General features: G+C 42.3%; 1 protein-coding gene across 4 annotated transcripts in view; it reads left to right on the top strand.

Annotated features, from left to right (window-relative positions):
• Positions 1–17,503, top strand: part of CRLF2 (cytokine receptor like factor 2) — a 36,580-nt gene extending 19,077 nt beyond the window's left edge. For all 4 annotated transcript variants that reach the window (XM_077343355.1, XM_077343357.1, XM_077343358.1 and 1 more), the window contains 8 exons: positions 1,469–1,595; positions 4,042–4,202; positions 6,218–6,354; positions 8,076–8,232; positions 10,474–10,582; positions 13,519–13,603; positions 14,348–14,498; positions 15,151–17,503. In XM_077343355.1, coding sequence (XP_077199470.1) covers positions 1,513–1,595; positions 4,042–4,202; positions 6,218–6,354; positions 8,076–8,232; positions 10,474–10,582; positions 13,519–13,603; positions 14,348–14,482 — 867 coding nt within the window. In that variant the 5' untranslated portion in view covers positions 1,469–1,512 and the 3' untranslated portion in view covers positions 14,483–14,498; positions 15,151–17,503. The remainder of the gene's footprint in view (positions 1–1,468; positions 1,596–4,041; positions 4,203–6,217; positions 6,355–8,075; positions 8,233–10,473; positions 10,583–13,518; positions 13,604–14,347; positions 14,499–15,150) is intronic.
• Positions 17,504–18,282: the final 779 nt, after the last annotated feature.

An 18,282-nucleotide genomic window follows, 5' to 3' on the forward strand; every position in this document is an offset into this window, starting at 1 on the left:
AATAACTAATGATCATCACTAATAAAACACATAAAATTGCAAGGTTTTGCATCCTTTGTGTTTTTTAACTATGATAATAACTGTAATACAATGTTATACCTATCTACCTACTTGAACAATTGATCAGTCAGGAGATTTTGTGGGCAGTATTTTAACAGAAAAACAAGATGAACAACTGGACTATATCCTACACATTTTGTGGTTTCTGGCCCTATAAATCCCATTCAAAACAATTGCAGTCCCTTTAAACAGGATTTGCAGAAAGCCTGAAAAACAGCTCAGTTATAGGCAGCAGCATTCTCCCTGCCACTCAGCTATTTCATGCTGTCTTGTGTGGTCTCTTTAAAATTTAAAGGAACTACATAAGACAGCATGACAAACAGCTCTCCACCACGTAGTACGAATGTGCATTCAGATCTTCCCAAGCCCAAAATAGACCTGAAAAATATATTTCAGTATCCCAAAAGTTTCCACGATTCTTTTGAAAACTGGGGAAAAATCCCCAAAAATCCAAGTTATTTTTGGGCAGTGTCCTTAAAGTTTAATGGGACTGCATAAACAGCCTCAAACAGATGAGTGTCAGGGAGTGTCTCCCTACTACTCAGCTGTTTTTACAGTATTCATCCATGAACCACCATGAACTGCTGTTAGAGTCCATGGAAGTTCATGGACACTCCTGAAAGTAAACCCATTACAAACTTCTGTTTGTGCATCATGAGCAGGGCAAATTCATGATGAATTTTGCCTTGTGGTTCAGTTTGTGCTCATCCCTAATTACCACTGCTTTCCAAACTATAGATATCAGATTCTGTGGAGAAAATGCCTGCTCTGGAGGGGGCCTGGCCCCTCCTCACTCCCCTCCCAGCCGCTGCCACTCAGGGCAGCATCCTGGGCTTCCCAGCTCCAGCGCAGCGTGTGTGCACGCACTACGCCGGGGCATTGACGTACGCCAGGGAGTCCCACCCCTGTGCATACACAGGGAACAGCAGGGCATCCTGCCTTGCTGCAACAACACGGCGGTTGCCCCGTGTAGCAGCCACCGTGCATAATAGGTCCTTGTGGGTCATCCACTAATGGAAAAGTCACTTAAACTGAAGGAAGGCTTCAAACCTTTCTCATTGGAGTGGTAAATTAGGGGTAGGATCCACTCGTATGTAATCCTTAGGCATATTAATGTTTTTCTGAATGGTCACTGATGGAGGCAATTCCTGTTTACTTTCTGTCACTATTTCTATTAATTCATGTCCAGAATTTCACTCAGTAGTTGGTTAGTTGTCATGGGCATCATGACTGGAAAGGTTTGATGAATCCATGAATCTAATACTAGGTTCTTCTTTGTGTTCTACTGATGTTTTTGAGTTCTGAAAACACTGAAGTTATCAATCAGCGTGGAGATTTATGAGATATAAACAGACAGAAAATATGGAAAATAATACTTAAAACAAAACATCTTTTTCATTAAAATCAGATCTGGCAGATGACAGTGGCACTCCTACAATAAAATATTCAATCATGAATTTAAATAATGAGCAGATCACTGTCTCATGGAATGCTCCAGAAAACTTTCCTGACAGAAACATGACCATGTTTTATCGGTAAGTACTGATATAAACCTCCCCCCTGGTAACATTTTCATTAATCAAAATAAGCTTTCTCAACTAGTGGGAACATGAGACTGTATATTGAGCAGGAAGGAGAGTCGGGAGTGCACACTATCAATGAGACTTCCTATTGAGCAATGAGTCAATGGCAAGAGAGAAAACAGAGGAAGGGAAACCATGCCAGTGAGAAAATAAACTGAAAAACATCTCACCCTAACAATCCAGTGCAAAAATAAAACAACAGTGTACTTTTTCTTTTAAAAATACTGTCACGTTGGGATCTTATTTGAATTGACCAGATTATACATAGGGATGGACATCCATTGGGAAAATATGATTCAGTTCATGGAGTATCCAGGAACTGAACCACATACTATCACAAAAGATTTCATATGAACTGGTTCAGTTGCAAAGTTCATGATGTGGTGGAACATCCCTGCAGCAGGCTAGAGAGGATCTTTAGCTGTCTCTGAGTTACATCCCCCCCAAAGGTGCCCCCAAGAAAGTGCTTTCTGGGGAAATGACAGGAGGAGGTTCAGGAGATCTGGGAGTGTGTAGAAAGGCCCCTCAGTGTGCTAGAGACACCAAACTCACAGCAGATCTCCAGCTACTGTTCCTCTATCTCTCTTCCAAGTTTGGTGAGATTAGATTTACAGGGTCTGGGTTACAGTCCCCCAAAGACATGCCCCGATCCCCCTTTGTTTCCAATGGAAGGGGGGAATAACCAAACAAAACATAACCAAAGTCCCCAAGAATCTCTGCACTAGAAAATGAAGGTAGGAAGCATTTTTGCCATCCCAACAGAACCAGTGCAATATGCCCTGAGACCACCTGAAACCCAAATAAAAACCAGCATGCAATGATGTGTGTAAGAGTGGTGGCTCAAAGCCTCCCTGAGACAATCCAAGACCCAAACCTGAAAGCATACAATGACTCATGTAGCCCCCCCCCTGAAATGTACATATAGACAAGGTGGCTCAAAACCTTTAGTCCAATTTACAGTTTAAAAAGCATGCAATGACATATGTAGATGAGAGTGGCTCACAACCCTGTGATATACATAGATGTGAAGGCCTGAAGGCACAAATGGTGCATTGATGATGTAGACATGGTGGCTCGAAGCTGAGTCCAACACAGGATAGCCAAAGACCAAAAAATGCAACACTGTATATACACATGGTGGCTCAAAGTCCTAAGACATATGTAGATGTTGTAGCTTTGAGACATATGTAGATGTAGTGTCTCAAGGCCAACCCTGACACCCAAACCTCAAAGCGTGCAATGGCATTTGTAGACATGGTGGTTTGAAGTCCTGAGTCCAACTCTGACACCTAAAAACAAAACGGTGCAATGACACAGAATTGCCTGGGAGAGTTCAGTCCCTCTCCCTCCCTCCCCTTGGCTGTAAAATGGAAGGAAAACAAGCCTGGGATCCTTCAAATGCCAACTCTGACTGTTTCCATATATTTCTGAATATCCGAACTTGAAGAGCTGGAACTTTTTACTACCCGAAGAAGTCACGGCTTACAATCCCTAAATATCCAAAAGCAACAATAATGTGATATTTTTATTAGGACCAATGACTACATAATAATGTAAGCCAGTATTATTAGTATTAATTTGATGTATATACTGCCTTCCTGCAAAGCCAGCTCAGGGTGGTGTGCAACAATAGACAAAAACAATAAAGGTAAAGGTAAAGGTATCCCCTGTGCAAGCACCGAATCATGTCTGACTCTTGGGGTGACGCCCTCTAGTGTTTTCATGGCAGACTCAATACAGGGTGGTTTGCCAGTGCCTTCCCCAGTCATTACCGTTTACCCCCCAGCAAGCTGGGTACTCATTTTATCGACCTTGAAAGGATGGAAGTCTGAGTCAACCCTGAGCCGGCTGCTGGGATCAAACTCCCAGCCTCATGGGCAGAGCTTTCAGACTGCATGACTGCTGCCTTACCACTATGCGTCACAAGAGGCTCAGAGTGCAAAAACAATAGTATGAGTTAAAATTAATACAAAAACAATAGTATGAGTTAAAATTAATAACATTTTAAAACCATTTAAAATCACATCTATAACTAGAAGCAGCGGTTTTAGGTAGTATTTCTAGCATAACCTTGATTCAGTGGGCCCATGACCAGGTAAAGATATTTTCATGGTGTGTGTGTGTGGTTTTTTTTAAATAGGGGGGCCCATCTCAAGGGTATTATCTTACTGTTGCTTCCTAAAGTTCGTGTTCATACACAACCCCGTTGGTGCTCAAAACTTTAGGGAACAAGTATTCAAGAAATATTTTCCAGCTAAATACTATTGGTAGTGATACAGACAGGTAATAGCATGTCATTTAAAAAGATCACCACCTTGGGAATGCTGCTAGACATCTCAATTTTTAAAAGAAGGGCTCCCCCCCTACACCTTATTTAGTGTTACTATTTAAATTATAGATTTGATAAGGAGTGGAAACAATGCCCTCAATATATACTTGATCAAGAATATAATACTGGATGTCAGTTCAAGCCTGGAGTGGGAGATTTGCATATTTTCATCAACGATTCAGCTGGGAAAGGACCAAATTACAATGATGAAGAAAGCATCAAAACATTCTGTAAGTGAACCCGTATCAGTGTCAAAAGCTTCTATTACCATCCATCTAATATTCAATTAGTCTTTCCAGAGTCTATCATCCCTTCACCATAAGGATAAAAAACAATTAATTTTTATTTATTTAATCTATTTTGAGATTTATATCCCACCACTCCTAAACAGCTCATGGTGGGACACAATACATAACAAAATCCCCAATAAACCTCCATTGCTAAACCCCAGTACAGCCAATCCATAGCATAGCAGCGGTGATAAAACTTCTTCCCGCAACCCTCCACCCGGCCCCAAGATATTAATGCCTCAAGGATAGATCAGATGTTAAAGTCAGCTGGGGAAGGGTGAGAACTTCCTGGCCCCGACCTCAACCAAAGACCTAGCAAAAGAGCTCCATCTTATAGACCAGTGGTCCCCAACCCACGGGCCGTGGCCCGGTGTCGGGCCACGAAGGCCTCGGCGCTGGGCCGCGGCTCCCTCTTCCCGCCCCTCCACAGCGAGAAGCTTGCCAGGTTGCGAGCAAATCGGCCACCAAAGCAGCCGATTAGCTTGCGGCCTGGCAATCTTCTTGCTTTGGAAGGGGGCGCGAAGAGAAGCTTGCCGGGCCGCAAGCTAATCGGCTGCTTTGGCGGCCGATTTCCTTGCCGCCTAGAGGGGCAGGGAGAGGGAACCGTGGCCACCGGCATGCCGGCATTGCAATTGCGCACATGCGGACTTGCCGCGCATGCGCACCTGCGGACTTGCTGCGCATGCGCACCTGTGGACTTGCCGCGCATGCGCTCCTGCGGACTTGCCGCGCATGAGCACCTGTGTCCGTCGGGGGCGCCAACGCGCACCTGCGTCTGGCAGGGGTGCAAACGCGCACACGCGGCAAGTCCATGCATGAACGCATGCGCAGCACTGCCACACAGGCACGTTTGCTCCGGGGCTGCTGCACGTGCGCGGGGCCCCAGGTCGCCCTCTCCCCGCACCCCGGCGCAGCGGTCCGCAGCCTGACAAAGGTTGTGGACCGCTATTATAAACCATGCAAAGACCATGCAAAAGCTCCATCAGGGTCTCCAACTTTCCTGGAAGCACATTCTTCCAGGCTGGGGCCAGGACTGAAAAGCCCAGGTGCACTTCTCTTGGCCATTTGCCTTCTTATGCCCTTCAAGGAGACAAATGGAGACAAATGGTATCTGATGTATGTGAGACCCAGGCCACATATAGCCTTAAAGGTTAATACTAAAACTTTGGTCATTTACATTTTAAAATATACTACTGCTATTTAGGAGCATAGAACAATGTTATACGGAGCTGTAGTAGACAGGAAATGAAACTTCCTGAAGAGCTAATTTTTTCTGGGGACTTCTATAATAAGAACTAGTTTCAAAGTCTATTCCTAAGAATGGGCCTTGAAAGGGTCCCCTCCCCTGTCCCACAGCCAGGCAGCTTAAGGTGGCAGCTCGCAGCCAGATCCAGTGGAGCGGGTGGGGGCTGGGCAGCTCGTTAGCAGGGCCGGGACAGAGCTCCTTAGCAATCAGCTAGTGAGCTCCTTAGCAGTCCTTAATGAGTAGTCAGCAGGCCGTGAGGCCCTTGGCAGCAGGCCCAGCCTTGCAGGCCAAGAGGCCCTTGTTAGTAGGCCCTCCACCATGATCCTTTGCCCAGGGCCTCTCCCCTTACGTGCTGCTGGCTCCAGGCATTGAGGCATCTGAGAGCAAAGAGGCTAGAATCCAGGGACGGAGGGCGGGAGCTGCAAGGGCAGGACCAATCAGGGCAAAGCTGGCTGCACCCTGATTGGCCCTATTCCAACTTGGACAGCCGGACATGTCCCCCCCCAGGCTGGTTCAGAAATATATAGAGGAACAACAATGGATAAGGATTTGAGGAAGATATGCTATGAGAATTAGCTTTCTTGTACACCATTAAAGGTAATCTTAATCTGTATCTGTATCCATATCTAGCTTTCTTGTAAAACTACCTTCCATAACTTCTGTTTATCTTCACAATGTGCATAACTTGTATTCATTTTATCTTCTCCAGTTAAGCCTAAACCACCTGAAAATGTCACTTACCATTGGGAATATGATAAAGTAACTGTACAATGTAGCCCACCTGGGCCTCCAGATTGCTTTGGGTTGGAATTACAGTACAAAAGCATATTGGACCAAGAATGGAAGGTAAGTAGATATTCTCTCCTGCAGGGGGCAAATGTCTTTTGTTGCCCAGAAGTCAAGGGTTTATTGCTAGGATTTTCCATCTGGTTTCACATTAACAAGCACTTTATAACTCTCATGAGGAATGACTGTTCTTATGATGACAACAGCCTGTAACAAAAGTCTTCTTAATTGCCATCATTCTATTACAAAATGTTCTCCAGCTGTGGCATTTAATGTTTTTCTGCCAGCTGTGCCTATTACAAGTTATGTCATCCTAGTTGCACTATAATGAAGCAGGGATGGGATCACTTGTCTCAGCTTGCCCTCTGATATTTTGTGAGTCTGGATGTTACAGCCATCACTTTTGTCCTGTTGTTTAGATGACAACATTCAGTCTGAGAATCTGCATGAGAGACACCACACATGGGCAAAGCACTAAGCCATCCAGGGTTTCATGTGCTCTGGCATCTTCCCCGCTTATGCACCAGCCACTTACTGTTTATCATTAGCAAGCAAACATAATTTCTCATTGGGTTAAGGTGACCAGATTGTCCCACTTTTGGAGGGACATCTGCGGGTACCTGGCAAATTGTACTTATGTTGAAATTAAAATATATTTATTACAATACTATTTTTGCATTTGCATTCTATGAATTCTATGAAACTTTTTGTTGCTCCATATAGACCAAATTTTAAATCAAGACCCCCCCCCCGGTCAATGGTGTCCTGCTTTACCAATGTTAAATCTGGTCACCTTACATTGGGTTGCAGTCTGCTAGTGGCATACTAATAGTACCCACAAAGGGGCTGCCACATGGAGAGCCAGCATGCTGTAGTGGTTAAGTGCAGCAACCTCTAGTACAGAGAACTGGGCTTGATTCCCCACTCTTTCTCCACATGCAGGCAGCTGGGTGACCTTCAGCTAGTCACAATACTCCCAGAGCAGTTCTGTCAGAGCTCTCTTAGCCTCACTTTCCTCATAGGGTGTCTGTTGTGGGGACAGGAAGGGAAGACAATTGTAAGCTGCTTTGAGACTCCTTCGGGTAGTGAAAAGTGGGGTATAAAACCCAACTCTCCTTCTCCTTAAACATATGACACTTTCTTATTGTGAATCAGAAAACTGACCCACCCTGCTCAGTGTTGTCTACTCTGATTGGGGGTAGCCTTCAGGATTCAAGTTCTCAGATGTCTTTCTGAACACCTGCAATTTGAGCCCTTTAAACTAGACATGCTAGAGACTGAATCTGGGACCTTCTGCATGCAAAGCAGATTTAGAGTCATGATCTCCCCACAATACAGTTTTAAAATAAGATACAGGTTGCTCATTTGAAGTACTTTCCTCAATTCTCCCTCCCAGTGAGTATTTTTATTTATTGGCATTTTATTATTATTCCTTTTCAGCCTCACCATTCTAATTGTGGCTGAGTGAGTCTTGCTGTGAAAGGCAGAGTTCTTTATTTACTGACCTTATCCAAACTTTTGTTATGAAAGGAAGATTGGTAATAGACAGTGCTAAGCTGGCAGCTTTCTCATCTTTATCTAAACCTCACTCTTGGTACTGTGGCTTCAGCCATCTATCATCCTTTTCTTTTTCCAGGAAGGATAGTTCTTGAATTAATGATGGCTCAGTTTCTAAACCTAAGTCTTTTGCTGTCTAACCATTGTTGCTGCTGTGATTCTATTAGGATAAGCAGAAATGGAAATAATGTACACACGTATTAACAACTACGCTTGTGATTCAGTCCAGAGAAGAGACGTATTGTAAGGTTGAAGTCCATGGGCTTGATCCAGAAAAGTGCTATGTATTTCGAGTCAGGCTGGAAGCGAAAAATTGCAACAAGGTTCCTTATTTCAGTGAATGGGGATCTGAAACATTTTGGAAGAATGGCACATCAATAGGTAAAAGAAATATGATGATGATTTTAGTCTTCTTGAAGGTATCTTATATTTTAAGATGCAGATCTCCTGATTTATATTGCTTGGCATTTATTTTGTGTTCACAGTGTATTATGACCAGCCCTGATCACTGAAGTTGCTTGCTTGGTTCAGTTCATACATGGAAAGTTCTTGTGATTTGGGAATTCTTCTCCAGTTGCATGAAATTTTTGAAGAAGTGGGAAGCTCTCTCCTATTTAGTTGGCCACAGAAGGAGAAGCTTAAGTGGGTGGGTAACCTTGTGTTCTTGAGCAGGAAAAACAAGTAGTATTTAAAAAGTTGACTGTTGCATGGTATGAGCCTCTTGTGGTGCAGAGTGGTAAGGCAGCAGACATGCAGTCTGAAGCTCTGCCCATGAGGCTGGGAGTTCAATCCCAGCAGCCAGCTCAAGGTTGACTCAGCCTTCCATCCTTCCGAGGTCGGTAAAATGAGTACCCAGCTTGCTGTGGGGTAAACGGTAATGACTGGGGAAGGCACTGGCAAACCACCCTGTATTGAATCTGCCATGAAAACACTGGAGGGCGTCACCCCAAGAGTCAGACATGACCCGGTGCTTGCACAGGGGATACCTTTACCTTTATGCTCCAATATTTAAAACCCATAAAAGAATATCTATTTAGAATCATAGAATCATAGAGTTGGAAGGGATCTCATGGGTCATCTAGTCCAACCCCTTGCATTATGCAGGCCACTCACATCCCTGCAGGACACTCACATCCCCTATTTGGCACACATAAAACATCTTTGGAACACAGAAAACATCTAAGTGCATACACCAATAATTGGTGTACATATTTGGTGCACATAAAACATCTAAATGCATACACCAATAATGGCAAGTAATGTTTTTGACCTTGACCTTAATGCGTTTTGATCAAATATATTTTCATCAGAGGTCAATTGTACAGACGCATACAAATATAATTAACAACTTTTTTACAATTTTCAAGAGTGGGGTGAAAAAATGTATTAAGTCTGTTCTGGCTAGTTCTGGTCCTGCAAGGTGTTCATACTAGCAGAATCCTCAGCCAGCAAATATTTCTTGTTCCTCCTCTGGATACTGGAGAATCCTACTGTGTGCTTCTCTGAGGACAGGTCCAAAATGAGAGTGGCCCTCTTTCAGGATGATGAATTTAAGCTGCTTCAAAACTAATATTGGCCTTGCATGAGTTTGTTTCTCAGTCCAAGTGCTCATTAAAAAACCTGCTTTGCCTGTCCTCCTCTCAGGAGACAGACTACCCATGGCTCAGTACCTAAAAAGGGAAAACACCACAAAGCAAGAGAGCAGAACTCCTCTATCCTGAATCCCCATATAATGTATAAACAGAAATTAGTGGACAAATTTAAGAGATGGAGCACACTTTATGTTGACATGGAGATGCTACCAAAATCAGCATTCCACACATTAAATTGATCCCCTTGCCTACCATAAACGCTACATAGGAGGAGGAGGAGGAGGAGGAGGAGGAGGAGGAGGAGGAGGAGGAGGAGGAGGAGGAAGAAGAAGAAGAAGAAGAAGAAGAGTTGGTTCTTATATGCATCTTTTCTCTACTCGAAGGAGTCTCAAATAGACCTTAGATCAGACTAGTATCTTGAAAGACTTTGTGCCTTTTCTGTGGCAACAAGGAACATGGAACTCTAGTGTAGGATTTCACCATGGTCCCAAACCATATGGTATTTACAAATGCTACAGCCATGAGAATTCTTCACAAAAAGAAAACTGCATCAAAGCAAATTTAGCATATGCTCTAGCCCATGGCTTGGGAAAAACCAGAAACATTAATATTTTTTTCAGATTCATTTTATTAAGGGATATCTCTGGTCAAAGTAACTGATTCTATTCAATGCACCCGTTATCGGGTATAAACAGCTTTAGAAAGCATCACAAGTTTTCCTTGTCAAATGATATTTTTTCTGTTATAAATGCTAATATAAGGCATTTTTTAAACCTGCCAGGCTAGAAAGGATAAGTGTGAAACCAAAACCAGTTCTTATGCTTCCAGTTAATTTAAGGATGCTTCTGTTCAACAACATAAAATCATTTGTGAAGCTTAAAAGAATGATGGTTTAATTTTTTCAGGACAGCTGAGCAATATCTTTTCCCCAAAAAAATCAGTTTGTGAAAATGTGTTTAACAGAAATGGATGTTTTTGCTTTTCAATACAGTTGGAAATTTTTTCAACTTTTTAATGTGATTACTTCCAGATTCCTGTAATACAGATCCAGAGTCAAACATTATGATACTTTTGATTTCGATCATGGCTACAGTCCTGGTATTGTTTGCTCTTCTGATGCTTGTTTGCAGAATGCAAAGGCAAGTGCTGTTTTTGCCTGCTCTGTGTTTCCACATGGAGGACTCATCCAGCTGCTATGTCATGCTGTCCTCTGGTTATTTTGCTTTGAGATGCCTCTCCTGATCTTTTCCCACACCCACATGGGAGAGCCCTTGCCCCACTACCCCCCCCCCCGACTTTGCCCCTAGAATTGTGTCCGCATGCAATATCCGAGGCATAGAAAGTAAAAACTTCCTCCTGTTTTTTTCACTTATCAGTCATCTTCCATTGCCATTGTGTCACATTTGAGCTTTCCCCTTCCAAGTCTAAAATCATTTTTAAGTACCACAATCATGTTATAACGCAAAACCATAACCACACAAACATGGAGATACAGAAAGGTGGCCTGTTTTATTGTGCCATTCCCCACACAGACATACACAGATTGTCCCTGATCTCACTAAAACCAAGTATGAAGTTAAATCCTAAAGAAAAAAAAGAAAGAATGAAAGGTGCCGGCCGAACATGGTGGCAGGTGGTTTTTTGTTTGTTTGGGTTTTTGGTTTTTTTTTTGCTATTTCATTATATTGGAATTGTGTAGAAATGCGATTGGGTGGGGGGTAGGAACAATGGCTGGGAATGCCCGATTGGGGATGGCCTGATTCCCCCCCCCCTTTTACATGGCCCAGCCCCACCATATGCCCTGTTGGATCCTGCATCAAAAGAATGGAATGCAGATTTCCGAGCATTCCCTTGATGTGGGCCAATTGACGTGACAAGCTGGGACAGGCCTGGGACCACCCCTGAAGAGGCCTGATTCCATGTGGAATTGGGGAAAAACCATGAACACAAACAGATAGAAATCAGAGCCTAACTGGTCATGTGGGGACAGTCTAACTAGTAAAATGTTCATCATGATGTGCTGCATATGCGCTCAGAAAGGCATGCCATTCCTGTGGGTGGAGCTTGGGATACCCACTGTCAGAAGTAGAAGGCAGATTTTAGTCTCTCTGCAACATTGCTAACAAGTTCAATGTTGTCCTTTTATTTTCTATTATTATTTCTACCTTTCCATTTTGTATTAAAGTAAGGAGTGAGATAAAAGCAGCTGTGACTATATGGAGAACATATGAAGAGTTCACGTTGAGTGTTGGTATTCAAAGTGTAGTCTGTTTACTCCTATTGGTCACACTAAAGCATGAGAGAGTTTGTGCCAGGTGAGAGGGAACATCAGGAACTACTTTTTATATAAGATGAGAGAGAAAGTTTTGCCAGGATGAACTGAGGAGATTTGGCTTCAAATTCCCACTTTGCCATAATGTTCATTAGGTGACCTTGGACTAGCCACTGTCCTAGCCTGACCTACTTCACAAGGTTACTGAGCTTTAAATGGACCATGAATGGTGACTTGAGGTCCTTGGAAAAGGGGAAAAAGAAACAAATGTGGGTACTGGTTCCCGACATAAAAATAACTATTGAGATAGGCAAAAGCTGGAGGTGGGGAAAGTGGAATCAGGCAGTGTGGGTAGCTGGGGAAGGTTTAGAGGAAGTCCTGTGGCAAACGAGTCATGGGCAGAGTACTTAAAATTTACCCAGAGGCAGGAAGTTTATATAAGAGCTTTTAAACAAGCAGTACCTGAAGTAGGAGATTGTATATCATTGTTGAGTATTGGATTAAAGTGACCATATGTTTAGTTTGTGATCTGGAGAGGAATTGGTGGGCAAAGAGTCTAGTTCACTTTACAAGTTGGCTGCCAGAGTTATCAACACGAATCCAGAGTCTAGACAGGTCTATAGTCTGAAAGTTTAAGCTGAGAGAGCAACCAGTACAAGTGGCAGTGCTGAGCTGATCAGATGCTCACTTTTGTACCTGGTCCATGCCTCAGCCCTTTCCCTTCATCTCATCTGTTCCTGAGATGCTTCAGGACACTATGGGGGGGAACTAGTCACAAGTGTTTCAAATTCTGACACTTCCATACCTGAGGGCCCTGCTTGCTCAGAGTCTCTTCAGGAAGGCCCTAAGAATAAGATTCCAGTCTCACAGGAGGTGTCTGCCATAGAGGGGACTGGAGATGGGTTGTCCAAGGATGACTTCTCCTCCCATGCTGCACCAGAGTGGTCCCTGACACTTTGAAAGGCGATTCAGTGTAAAGTCTTACTCAAAATTTAAATTTATAATTGTTTTTAGGTGTTTTATGTATTAGGGGTTTTATGGGGTTTTTACATGTTGTGACCTGCTGCGAGCCTCAGATTAGTGGCGGCCTAGAAATCCAATAATAATAATAATAATAATAATAATAATAATAATAATAATAATAATAATAATAATAATAATAATAATAATAATTTCCTCAAGATTAGCTAGAAACCCTAAAGCTGAAGGAGGCCACCCTGTGTTCCATATCCCATTGTCCAGGGCTGCTGTAGCATGCATGCCCAGACCCAAAGCTGTCACCACAAACCTACCACAGGAGAGACATTAGGCAGCTGGACTGGAAGCACCATTGGGCCTCCAAGTTCTAACATGTTGGGGATGCTAGCTTTGTGACAATAGATGTCAGGCTGGCACAGCAACTATTACAAGACCTGGAAGCTTCATCAGACCATAGGTATAGGGAGTAAAGCTATTCGGAGCTGCAGTGAGGTATTTAACCCTCTGAACTCCCAGGCTGGCTATCAAAGAGTACAGAGAGAATGCAGGGGTGATTAGGAGGAAGAAGGGTGATTGTACATGTGACTTCTCTCCCTTATTAAGTAGAGAGTCAAGCAAGAGGGGGGGGGCTTCAGAAATGGCCAAGCATCAGTGTCCCTCACACTTACCTGCTGTGCTTGTTATTATTAGAATAAATATATTTAAATAAAAATTGCAAATTGGTAAGTTAAAGATAGAATATTTTTCATTTGAAATCTGTTTTTGGAACATATGTTTCTTGGTTTTCTTTTTTGTTCATTTTTTTTCCTCCTAATTTTTATATAGAATTAGAAAGAGCATAATGCCCGTTATACCGGACCCAAAACATATGTATTCGAACTTGTTCAGTGATCACAACGGAAACTTCCAGGTAAGGTATCACAGCTTTTCTTTACTTTTCTTCCCAAAGATTTTTATATTCTCCATCCCTCAAAAACTTTGTTTTGATCAATCTGAAATACATATTTGTACTAATACGCTAACCTGCTGGTTTTGAAACTAACACAAATCTAGAATGCTGGATGTATCTTACTACAATGGAGGAATCTTCTGTTCTTATTGCGTGTTGAAATTGGATGTGCTGTGTGGGATTACAGTTACTTTCCTTTATAACTAAATATCAAACCACACATTACTGTATATAGCTGTGACTATGTTGTTAGATATCTTTATCCCTTGCTATGTCTCATAACAGTTTGGGAAGGGGCGACTATTATCAGAAGAGGGTCATGGTGGGTCCATTCTGCTGCTGTTGAAATTGTACATTTGCATAAGTGGCTATCCATGGTTAGCAACCAGAAGTCACTGTACACAATCTTATATGTCTAATTTTACTTAGTGGCATCTTGTCTTCTTTTGTATTGCGTCTCAAGCTAGAAAACTATGACTTTCTGCTACCTCAAAATAGAAAGAGTTACTGGTTTAAAAGGGTAGATTCAAATGGGTAGCCGTGTTGGTCTGAAGTAGCACAACAAAATCAGAGTCCAGCAGCACCTTTAAGACCAACAAAGATTTATTCAAGGAATGAGCTTTTGAGTGCAAGCAGAGTGCTATGATTTTATTGGCTTAAAAGGAGTTTAGGCAATGCAATGATATCCACATTTCAATGTTTCAGGACTGGATTAGCACAACTGAAAATGTGTTGGTTCATGCAAAGGTAGAAGATGAGACAAAGGCATGTGTCATTGAAGAACAAGAATATGAGAACAAACAGGCAGAAAAAGTAGACGCCCAAGAGAATCTTCCTTGACACACTAAGGATAAATGTATGTATGTTTGTGGGTAGAGGGATTTCTATCAAAAATGGATGTTTCCATGTACTGGTGTTATTATTGGAGATCAGCTCATAAACACAGGCAGCAGAGATGTCCTGTTGTGCAGAGGGTTGGACCAGGTGACCCTGGAGGTTCCTTCCAACTCCATGATTCTCTGTTTCTAAGACTTCATGACGGAGTGAAAATCTCTGTGGAAACACTAAGTGGTTACCACCAGACTAGAACAGCTGTAAAGTTGATGCTGTTATACTTGGTGGAAGGATTTGAAACAACACGTTTCTATAATAATATAGTTCATTGAGCTGTTGGCATTTATTAGAGAAGGATAGCAATTGTAATTTGTATGCTGATCTTAAAATGTGTAATTTGGAACAAAAAGCCCAGTCCATAAATTCAGTGTGAAAATGAATAGAGAAGCTGTGTGAGGCAAGCCTTTCCCCTCCACCAAACAGATAACCTCCATGTGAACTGGTCCCTGGATCCACAATCGAAAAAACAAAGTAAGTGCAGAATCAACTCAGGTGTTCATCCATAAATTAAGCTGGAACCATCCAATTCAGCACCGTTTCTTTTGGAAGTATGAATATGGGCACAAGATACATTTTACAGTCATTGTGTTTCTAAATATATATTGGTTTTGTAGATTCTAGGATAGAAATCAAGAACAACAAATTCTTGGAAGAAGTCTAGCACATGACGGAATCTGCAATAATTGGATCATCACGTACCAAAACAAGAAGAGAACATTGTTCTGATTTGCAGTCATTGGTTTTTTGCCATTTCTCTTTTTTCTTTATCTCTATCCATTCCACATTCAGTTTCCTTGGGGTAGGTTTTGTCACTTCCGAATTCAGTAACAAGAAGATGGCAAATTTTAAACAGACAATAAATAAATTTTAAACAAACAATAAATTTTAAACAGACAATAAATAAATGTTGAATAATACTTGCACAAACAATTGCAAATGCTACAATAAAATAGCTAGAGAAGAAAGCTTGCTCATTCTTTCAAATGGAGACAGTATTGAGTCACTGCCTGGTCTCATAACAGTTTGGGAAGGGGCGACTATTTTGCTATCAACCCTCATGAAATTGAGAACCTTGTTTTTCCATGGTTCTTCATGCTGCAGTGAGAGTCCTAAACTCAGACACTGGAAAGTATGGAGGCTCCATGCATTCTGATGAACAGACATAGACTATAGAGATGTTACCACTGCAGTATTTCATTCACCTTGAAAAAGTTCACGAATCAGACTCTATTTATTCTTTCCCTGGCAGCAAAGGACCATTTTTTGCCCGATCCTGAACTTTTTTCTTTTTAGACCTGTGTGAGCAAAAGCTAATAAAGTGGCCAGGAAGTCAGTGATTTTGTTGGGAGGGGGATGATTTCCCACCCTGGGATTACGTTTCATTACCCATCCCTTTACAGAATCGACGAGGTTCACTTGTCCAAGAGTGGCTGTGACCTTTGGCTGGTAGACGTCAGGGACGGGCTGTTAAGAGTTTTTTCTGAGGGTTGGCGGGGACAGGCATAGTTCACCTGTTCAGTGACGGTTATGCTTGGTAGGGAGTCCATTGGCAGGGGGACACCAATGGAGGCGGACACCCTTTGGGTCCCTTGTAGCCGTTTCCCTGGAGATTCCGTGGCGGAAGGTGTCCTATCCTCTCATCTGGGAGCGAGGCGTGGAGCCGGAGCGCCGCGGTTCTTGTCATGCAGCCAGACAGCTGATAGGGTCAGGCTTCCTTACCAACATAGGGCCAACCCTCCGTTGGGGTTGTTTGTTTGCTAATAAACAGCTGCGGCCAATTTATTTGCCAAGAAACTGGAGTCGCGTTGTCACTGGGGATGGTCACCGCCTGCAAGTCAACTGTAGAGTTCTTACTCCATAGCTTGGAAGTAGCTGAATTAGAAATGGAGATTAATATGTAGAGTGGAAACTAAATGGAGTTAGAATGAATACTTAACTTGGCATGGTCACTCTCCCTATACAGTCAGAAAATACAGATTCCCAATAAACTGAGGTGGTTAAGTCCCTCACCTTTTCCTAACAATCATTGAATTTATCCTTTTGGAAAGTCAGTCTCAGAAGACTTTTCTCATTCCACCTGAGCTGCTAAGGCCAGTTATGGTAGCATATTCTCCTTGAGAGGATTATGAAATTCTTCAATCAGCCTCATAACAGTCTATCAAGCCAGAATCACAGTCAAAATTGGTCTGTTGACTGCTATATAGCCATTTTGGAGCTGTGCCTGCACATAAAATGGGACTCTTGATCTAGAGCAGGATCAAGGCCTTGCAATGTTCCATGCGACGTTATGGTCTACTGATTCACAGAAAATGATAATTCATTTCTGTAGAATTGTATATCAGTCGAAATTTCTGTTGTGGTTTTATCACATGCAAATATCAGAGTATAGCTGAAGTAGTTGTGTGCATTTCTTAGTATGTAAATGAGATTGCAATGTGTCTATCGCATAAGACATCCACATATTTCCACCTATCATTAAAGCCCCCCTTCTGCTCTAAAGAATTTCAGTCCTGCTTTCTGTTTTGTGGCATATGCAGTCAGGCATTTTTTTATGCACATGGAACAAGTCTGGTTCCTTTTCATTCAGTCTGGGTTAAGATGTCCATATACCCATTCATGCAGCTATCCCATGTTTATCAGCTTTCATAAAGCCCAGAGAGGCTGCATATGACATTTATGAGCAGCTGCTAGAAAACTGGCTACAAAGAGAAAAGAACTGTAAGAACATAAGAGGGGTCCTTCAGTACCACCTAGGAAGCCTAGTGCATAGCATCCCCCCTTTTAAAAGTCTTTCCATAGAAAGGGTAGTGAATGTCATCCTTTCCCCCATGTTGTAACTTGCTATTCACTACTCATCTCTCACCTAACCAAAGGCCGATCATGCTAGTCGTGACTATTATCTTGGAAGTATTGCATTTCCTTAAATAAAACAAAATTGCACTTGGAATAAAATATTCTGAAAATTCACACCATCTCCAGTCCATGTCTAATCATTTGCATATCTAAGGAATAAGGTTCAAAACTGCAATCCAGGAAGACTGTGGAACAACAAGGTCCTTTGCTTTGTTCTCCAATGCCTCATACTATCAACCTATTCATTTTTTTGGGGGGTAAACTTCATGAAATCCCAGAGGTTCAAGGCAAGCAGTCAACAATTAGCACTTTGAAATGATCATTTAATCCTAAAAAACTTTATCAAGAGTCAAAGTATGGGTCAGCTATGAAAGCGAAATACAGGCCCATACAAGGAGAGAGGCTAATATTACCACTCTCCATTATCACTGGCTCCCCAGAGCCTCAGTAACAGTGCTGGCCAATGTTTGGTATCAGCTAAATATGTCAAGAGCAACCAACGTTTCCTTACATAAACTGACAACATTCTTATCTATTAGATTAAATCAGCCTTTCTCAACTTCTTTATTGTTGAGAAACCCCTGAAACAGTCTTCAAGCTTCAAGAAACCCCCAAAGTGGTGCGACTGTGTAGAATATGGATTGGAAGCACAACTGTGTATATGTCCAACTGGGGCCCCTCCCCTTCTCACTCTCTCCAGTCCTATCATTGGCCATGGGGGGGGGGACATGACCATATAGAGTCAAATCACCTAAGAAATGTTTGACAAATTTAAATATATATATATAAAATAACCCTCACCTATTCAGGGAACCCTTCCAGGGCTGTCAAGAAAACCTAGGGTTTCAAAAAAAAAAAAAAAGAAAAAGCACACCCTGATTGAGAAAGCTTGG

Source organism: Paroedura picta, chromosome 6 (assembly GCF_049243985.1).
Source record: "Paroedura picta isolate Pp20150507F chromosome 6, Ppicta_v3.0, whole genome shotgun sequence".
Classification (NCBI taxonomy): Eukaryota; Metazoa; Chordata; class Lepidosauria; order Squamata; family Gekkonidae; genus Paroedura; species Paroedura picta.